At 37.3% G+C, this 7,990-nt stretch overlaps 1 protein-coding gene across 5 annotated transcripts; it reads left to right on the plus strand.

The window, feature by feature from the left end:
• The first annotated feature begins 40 nt into the window (after positions 1-40).
• Positions 41-7,432, plus strand: zdhhc6 (zDHHC palmitoyltransferase 6). 5 transcript variants are annotated; one of them, XM_080872869.1, is made up of 12 exons: positions 206-269; positions 2,026-2,094; positions 2,510-3,049; positions 3,160-3,251; positions 3,708-3,867; positions 3,978-4,136; positions 4,678-4,731; positions 4,973-5,140; positions 5,323-5,364; positions 5,805-5,953; positions 6,411-6,457; positions 6,566-7,430. In XM_080872869.1, exons 3-12 carry the CDS (start codon positions 2,783-2,785, stop codon positions 6,664-6,666), a joined length of 1,239 nt encoding a protein of 412 aa, XP_080728995.1. In that variant the 5' UTR covers positions 206-269; positions 2,026-2,094; positions 2,510-2,782; the 3' UTR covers positions 6,667-7,430. The 5 variants fall into 5 exon arrangements, with proteins under 5 accessions (XP_080728996.1, XP_080728998.1, XP_080728994.1 ...); XM_080872870.1 differs by lacking the exons at positions 206-269; positions 2,026-2,094 and adding an exon at positions 41-169; XM_080872872.1 differs by lacking the exon at positions 2,026-2,094 and having other exon boundaries at positions 130-269; positions 5,808-5,953; positions 6,566-7,432.
• Positions 7,433-7,990: the final 558 nt, after the last annotated feature.

Below are 7,990 nucleotides of genomic sequence, written 5' to 3' on the forward strand. Positions count from 1 at the left end.
AGTATAATGTGCTCGGTAAGGAACTTGACTTTGTTTTCACGTTTTCGACACTGAAAAAGGTTCGAAAGATGGACAGAAAATGCTAATAATTTCAGCCCGAATTTGAATACATGAATAACTCTTGTAGTTCTGTGCCATTTCGGTGATAGACTGCTACTTGGATTAAAAGGTATCTACAAGTGGTGGAGGGTATTAGTTTCTGAGACACCATGAGGAAGGTTCCTCACTGTACACACTGTACATTATGAAAAAAATAAGGAAGTGACCAGGTTGGTGATTTAAAGTGACAGCCTTTTGTTTCTATTTATTAAAAACAAAGCATTTGTCATTTAGGTTATCTTTGTTTTCTGTTTGCCCCTCGTGGTAAGTGTTCAGCGTGCTACGTTATTAGTGTTTATGTTGGTGACTAGGCTAGCTATCTAACGATAACTGCTGAACCCACGGTGCTAACGGAAACACAATTTTAGAGCTAAAGGCATAAACTTATCACCTGTCTGTTGATTTTTTTTTAAAGCGGAGTTGTCTAACGCATAGTTTTCTGTCCATTACTGTGCAGTGATGGATAGAAGACTTGCATATAAATCGTAATTATTAATCTTTTTTTTTCTGGCGAGAATTAGCTAGCTTGGTAACACAAGCTAATTAGTCAATGAAGCAAATGCTGTGGTTCTGCTTTTAGTTTGGTAATTTAATATTAATACAAATCCAGCACTGTCTACATTAGTGTGGTATGTTTTATTGCCGTTTCTGTACGTGCTTTTAAGTCATTAGCTAAAAATGTTAGTCATGATTGTTCAGTATTTTTATTGCAACTACCGAGGAGTTGTTTCTGTTTTTTTAAAGCACGAATAACATCTTTTTCATTAGCAGTATGACATAAATTGTGTTGTGAAAAAGTATTTTGCACATTTGTCACATTTACATGTTTCAGATAATCAAACAAATTTTAACATTAGACAAAGATAACACGAGTAAATGCAAAATGCAGTTTTTAAAGGATAATTTCATTTATTAATGGGGGGAGGGGGTATCCAAACCTACGTAGCCCTGTATGAAAAGGTAATTGCCCTCTAAAACTAATAAGTGGTTGTGTCAACCTTGACAGCAAGAACTGTAGTCAAGCATTTGTTATAGCTGTCAATCCGTCTTTCACGTTGATGTGGAGCAATTTCCGTCCACTCTTTTTTTGCATAATTGTTTTGATTCAGCCAAATTGAAGGTTTTTTGAGCATGTTTAAGATCATGCCAAAGCATCTCAATCGGATTAAAGTCCAGAATTTGACTTGGCAACTCCAAAAATGTTATTTTGGTTTATTTTTAACCATTCAGGGTAGACTTGCAGGTGTTTCTCATGTCATTGTCCTGCTGCATAACCTAGGTGGGCTTGAGCTTCAGGACTCAAACTGAAGGTTGGACATTCTACTAGGAATTTCTTTCAGATATTAAAATTCATGGTTCCATCAGTAAGTCATTCTGGTCCTGAAGCAGCAGGACCACTACCATGTTTAGCTGTTTCTATAATGTTCTTTTTATGAAATGCTGTGCTAGTTTTATGCCACCTGTAACAGGACAAAACCTTCCAAAAAATTAGACTTATGTCTTCTCAGTCCCCAGAAAAATTTTCCCATAAGTCTTTTGGATCTTCAAGATGGTTTTTGTCAAATATGAGATGAGGCTTTGTGTTCTTTTTGAGCAGTTTCGACTAGGAACGCTCCCATGGATTTTTTCCCTGATCCCTGTCTTATTGTTGAATAATGAACACTGATGTTGGAGTGTTTTGGTAGGCCGGAGACTAGGAGGTTCACCACTGCTCTTAAGTTTTCTCCATTTGTGGATAATGGTTCACTGGAGTCCCAAAGCCTTAGATGAGCTCTGTAACCCTTTCCAGACTGATAGATGGCTATGACTTTGTTTCTCACTTGTTTCTTTTTATTGTGCCATGATATGTTGATATTTTTGACATCTTTTAGACTACGTTAATTTTTGTCAGATAGTCTCTATTGAAATGATTTCTTGATTCAACAGGTCTGGCAGTAATCAGGTTGGTGAAAATGAACTCAGTTAAAAGAAAAAAAAAATTCATGATTTAACAAGGTAGGCAACTATTTCTAGACAGTTTGTTTTAAAGATGGCATTTTTTTAATTTTTAAAACAAAATATAATATTAGACAATGAAAATGCACGTGTGATAAAGATGCAAAAAAAAACCAACTAAGAAATCAGTCAAATACTTTTTCACAATACTTTTGCAAAACAATCCCAATTAAACAGACTTAATAAGCTTCTGAAAATTCTTTAATTATTTCAGAAAGGTCATCTAACTGAGTATGTATAGATCCCAAATAAAAAGGTCCCTAGTTATCAGCTGTTGTTTGTTACCATAACAGAAATATTGGGACAGGTGACACATGTAACTACTGAAAAAACATTAGCTTGATGTGACTCCTGGCTCTGTCACTAATTAATTTCACTGCTTATGATTTAAAACTGCTTTCCCCCTCTCTTTCAGATGGGAAACTTGAGTCCATCACAAAGACCGTGTGCTTCAGGGATTGACAAGAGAGGATGCTGCTCTCTGCCAGGACAAGAAATCGTGGGACACAGAACGCGTCAGTAGTTCAAGACTGGGCCTGTTCCTGGATACTCAGAGGACGAGAAAAAATATGTGTATCACCTCTACCCGTGACTTTGGGAGATAGCAGAGCAAAACACTAATACATCGACATTTGAAATTTCTGGAGTCCAGCAGCCAAAATACTAGAATTAAACTAGCTCTGAAAAAATGAACTTCCTGTCAACCTTTGTGACCTTTAAGAACCTCCATGAGGTTCGGAGATTGTGCCACTGGGGTCCAATCATAGCCTTGTCTGTCATTGCTATATGCTCCACAATGGCAATTCTAGACTCCATTATCTGGTACTGGCCTCTAGACACTACAGGGGGGAGCATTAACTTCATCATGCTCATCAACTGGACTGTCCTCATACTTTACAACTACTTCAATGCTATGTTTGTTGGACCTGGATACATTCCTCTTGGCTGGAAACCAGTAAGGATAAGTTCATATAATTTTTTAGCACACAAACATTAGCAAGCATGAACTTATTTAAATGTTATAAATCCATATATTATCTGACACATGTGTCTATGCTGAAACAGGAAAATCAGCAGGATACCCAGTACCTACAGTTCTGCAGAGGGTGTCAAGGCTACAAGGCTCCCAGGTCCCACCACTGTCGAAAGTGTAACAGGTATTTACATTTATTATTAAATTTATTTATTAAACACAGTCAAAACGGTTCACCTGTACAAAATAGTGTGGCAGTGAATGAGAGGAGAGCTTCTCCTTTGGTTGCTGACTAAAAAGGTTTTGGGGAGTGGCAAAAAAATTCTTTGCGATGGAAAAACACTGACTTGTGACCAAAGAAATTGGTTCAGGAACGGGGCATTACAGCTGCAAAATTACTGAGCTATTGGCAGCACACCAAACTACTATTTCAGAAGAAAACATCCCTTAAGTGCATGTTATTTCCTCTCATGCAAGTATCACTCCATTAGAGTGCTCCATACCTTAGAGCACATCATTAGTGATTGTCTATTGATGTGAAATGTCTGTTTTTGCAGTTGTATGATGATTGAAAAATGAGCTTTGACCGCAGATTATTACTCTTATGTCCTGTTACTCCTCCTCATCTCCATTCCTTCAGGTGCGTGATGAAAATGGACCACCACTGCCCCTGGATCAACAACTGCTGTGGCCACTTGAATCACGCCTACTTCACCAGCTTCCTGCTCCTGGCTCCACTGGGTTGCTCACACGCTGCCGTTATCTTCATTATGACTATGTACACACAGCTGTATGAGAGGGTGAGCTGTCACCTGCGCTGGCCCCACCATGCTTTTGATGTCCTGTTATCACAGTTCTAGGCCAAACCCCCACCAGGCTAATAAAGCTGTTTCCTCTTTCTTCACTGCAGATATCATTCGGCTGGAGTACTGTAAGGATTGACATGAGTGCTGTGCGTCAATTTCAGCCCCTCATGCCCTTCAGTGTGCCTGCCTTCGCTGCTACACTCTTTGCCTTAGGTTTGGCACTTGGCACCACTATTGCCGTTGGTATGCTTTTCGTTATACAGGTGAGTTTTTCCTAAGTTTTGCAAACTTAACAAGCTTTTGGTTAAAAAAAAAAAAGAGAGAGACATTTGTCTGATTATTTTACTCATTATCCTACAAAGCCACATTACATCTTGCAAGCCATGTTTTCACTTCAAGACAAGAGCAGTGTGGAAAACATCTGGTGAAGATCTGACCAGAGAGCATATTGTGGCGTATGTAGGCATATCAGAAATAAAACTGTGTTAGAATTCTGCAAATGCATGGATCCATACTCCTACCTATTTATTTGCAAGTAATGTAACAAAAATGGTTAACATAACATAAAGGGACAAAGAAAGACAGTGCATAGCATAAAAAAGATAAACTGCATAGCTGTAATAAATAAATGGTAACTGAATTTTCTTAAGCAAGAAAGAGTGAAACCAATTTTATAAGTTTAAAGCTTGGACATGTGTAGTATATATCCAGCTCCATTCAATACTCCAATAACAAAGCAGTTTATTTAAGGAAATATAGGCCGAGAGATTGCTGACTCTGATAATGAGTGTGTGTCCTTTTCAGATGAAAGTCATCCTTCGAAATAAGACTTCAATCGAGTCGTGGATAGAGGAAAAGGTCAGAATGTCTCTGCTTGATTTCCCGTGACTTTGATTCCTGATAACATTTTGAGATATCAGTGTCTTTTTCTCTTGATTCACAAACGGTAATCTGGGATGTGATTTTTATATTCACTCAGTACCATATCATATCATTGCAGTACTTCATATTTAAAAATGACTGAGACACACATGTTATAGTACCCTCTGACAGTACTAGAAAATGTGTTTTCTTGGTTTGCTTGTCTTTCTTTTAATAGGCCAAAGACAGAATACAGCACTACCAAACAGGGGAAGAGTTTATCTTCCCGTACGACCTCGGCAGCCGCTGGCTGAATTTTAAACAAGTCTTCACGTGGTCGGGGACACCCAGAGGCGATGGCATTGTATGGCCAGTCCATCCCAAGTGTCACCAGCACACCTTAACTGTAGGTTGAGTTGAGTAATGTAGACATTACTGATTGTGTTTTGTTTGTTACTGTTCTGTCTTAAAATTAGAAAAAAACATGTTTTTGTTTAACTCCATAGATTCAGTGATGACTAATTAGACATTTCTTATAAAAGTTCAGTTTATAAATAAAATTTGTACCTGTTATTTCTCCTTACACAGATTGAGCAACTGAAACAGAAAGCTGATAAACGAGTGAGAAGTGTAAGTAACCAAGTTAAAGAATAAATACTTGTGATAAGACTGTAGTTTTCAATGCACATAACTGTTAAGTGTTGTCAGGGGTTTATTTATGCATTGCATGAATTTGGCTTATGCAGTGTGTGAAACAAGCAAAACATACAGGTCAAGAAGAGTGTATTTTCATGCTGAAGTACTAGGGACTGATACTAAATAAACACTGAGGATCATATTTATAATCATATCATGTCAGGAAATTGATGAGCTACATCTTAGCTTGTAACAATCCAATACACCATAGAGAATGAAATTAACAGATACCTTTCATATAGTGTAGATCTTATAATCAGTACTGTGAGATTTGTCAAAGCACTAAGATTAAAGACTTTCTACACATACATAAGTAACTTTTAACTGATGTTCAGAGCAGTAGAATAACCATGTATCATATTTGCCTTGACCAGCAGGTCCAGTACCGGGCAGTAGAGGATTATAATGGAGCTTGCTGCCCTCTCAGCAAGGGTTTACAAACTTTTTTTAGAACCCCCTGCACCGAGGAACCCAGGATCCCTCTCTGCAAGGGGGATACCATTCTGGCTACTCGTGGTACCAAGTAAGTTTGTCTGCACAGAACTACTGTTTCCTGTTTGGTGTTTGATTTTGAGTGTGGTCAACCAGCAGTCTAATTAGCATGTCATAGTTTCCACTTCATGAGTCTAGGGGTCCACTTGGGTCTGAGTGACAGATTCCACAGCTTGGTCATAAGTAGGCCACATCATTTACGGTCACTCGTCCCAAGCAGATCCTAGCAGTCAGCCAGATAGCCAGTTGCTAATTTCATTCTACTTGCCACCTTGGTTTTCCGAGTGCATTATGGAAAAACTGGGATTAACACAGAAGTCAAACAACACCAGTGTTTGACCTGTAAATGCCTCACCTCCAGCTGCTGATTCATGGTACACCACATACCTTAGTGCAGCCTTTAAGGGGTGAACCTGGCCCCACAGGCTAATAAGCTTTATAGGTATTTGATGAGTCGTTTTTTTTTAAACTGTAATTTTTTCCTTTAGATGGTGGATGTATGGAGATAAAGTTTTAAGTGAGGAGCAACTGAGAGGTAAGGAATTATTGTCCCGTTGAATTTTCAAAACCACTGTAACAAAGTGTCGTGTAAAGTCACTGTAACAAATGTGTAACTTTCTATTTTTTTTTGTTTGGCATTAAGCTGGAGACCGTGTAAGAGGATGGTTTCCAAGACGATGTGTGGAGAAGTGCCATTATGACACAGCAGCAAGTGATACCACCAGTGATAAAAAAGTCAATTAATACATGTCAACGGGCTTGGTGTGTTAAACTCTCAATGTTTATAAGCATCCACTGAAGATGTCATGCCCGATCCTGCAGGTTTACCATCAAGAATTTCAAATTTTCCATTTCTTGCACATTTCAGTGCCAACTTATATTTCTAAGTAGTTTTTTGAGTCTTACTGAGCACTTTTTATTTGTGGAGAAGTCATTAGAGGAACTGGTCCCATAGGCTCAGTTTGATTCCTCTGACCAAAAATTAAACTCAACAACCGTCTTAATGTCCAAGAGTACACCAGACTATGGTGTAACTTTGTTATGACTAAACTTTTTACTTGAACCTGTTATTTTTCATTTGTGTTGGTATTTCTTTTTTGCTACTTATGCAAAGCCTCTGCCCACCAAACTTGAGGGCATGGAACTCTTTCTACCTTATAGAGACATTTCATTTTCTTTTTATTAATTATTTTTGTGAAAGTAAATTGTTGGCCTCAAAATATAATTTGAAAAATGAAGAAAGATCTCCCCCAAGAGTGTTTGTCTCATTCTTTGTAATAGATTCTCTTGTTTGTTAATTTTTTTAAGACATCTTGAGCTTGTAAAAAGTGCTTCGTTTACATTTGATAAATTGTAGATAATTAAACCCGCCACTTCAGTCAAACATTTGTATAATTCCTTTAATAGTACCTTCAAATACAGAAACAATTTACATCAAAGTTAGTTCTGCAGTTTATAATTGAATAAGTTGAATGTTTAATTTTTCATTATAATATTAAATTTATTGACAACATCTGCCTCATTTTTTTCTTTAAGGTGACCAAAGGAAACTAAGCAATGAAAATAATTTAAAATACTGGTTTTGCCATAAGTTAAACTAAAGAATGACAAATTGGTCTATAAGAGGTGGAACATGGGTGCATTGGCACACTTCATTAACAGGCAAATTTCAGTCTAATTATTTGTATTCTTGTTTCTGTATCTGTTGTGCTTTATCTTACTTTTATGTTCTTTGTTTAGCATTTCATATAAATATTACATTAAAGTTGGTAGTATTTACTAGAAGAGGGCATGCTGCTGGCCTGTCTGCAGTCCAAACCTTTGACCAGTAGAAACATCTGGAATATCATGAAACTAAAAATATGACAAAGAAGACCCAGGACTGTTGAACAGTTAAATTTCTGGGGGACAAATGAAACCCAAACAATAATATAATCTAGTTACAAGACTAAGATAAAATAAAGTCTTTTTCACTTTGGTCACATTTGGCATTCAAATCCTCCCTTTGTATTTGAGCATGTGAGACAGGACACCTTCACAAACTGTTGCCTTTGTATTATTATACTTA

Source organism: Rhamphochromis sp. 'chilingali' (assembly GCF_963969265.1).
Source record: "Rhamphochromis sp. 'chilingali' genome assembly, chromosome: 22".
Taxonomy (NCBI): Eukaryota; Metazoa; Chordata; class Actinopteri; order Cichliformes; family Cichlidae; genus Rhamphochromis; species Rhamphochromis sp. 'chilingali'.

Bases quoted from the DNA above. Each gene is read 5' to 3' on its own strand.
- zdhhc6 (XM_080872870.1), top strand. From the start codon at position 2,783: ATGAACTTCCTGTCAACCTTTGTGACCTTTAAGAACCTCCATGAGGTT. The intron at 3,252-3,707 runs GTATTTACATTT...CCATTCCTTCAG, and splicing joins CACTGTCGAAAGTGTAACAG to GTGCGTGATGAAAATGGACC. The intron at 4,732-4,972 runs GTCAGAATGTCT...TTCTTTTAATAG, and splicing joins AGTCGTGGATAGAGGAAAAG to GCCAAAGACAGAATACAGCA.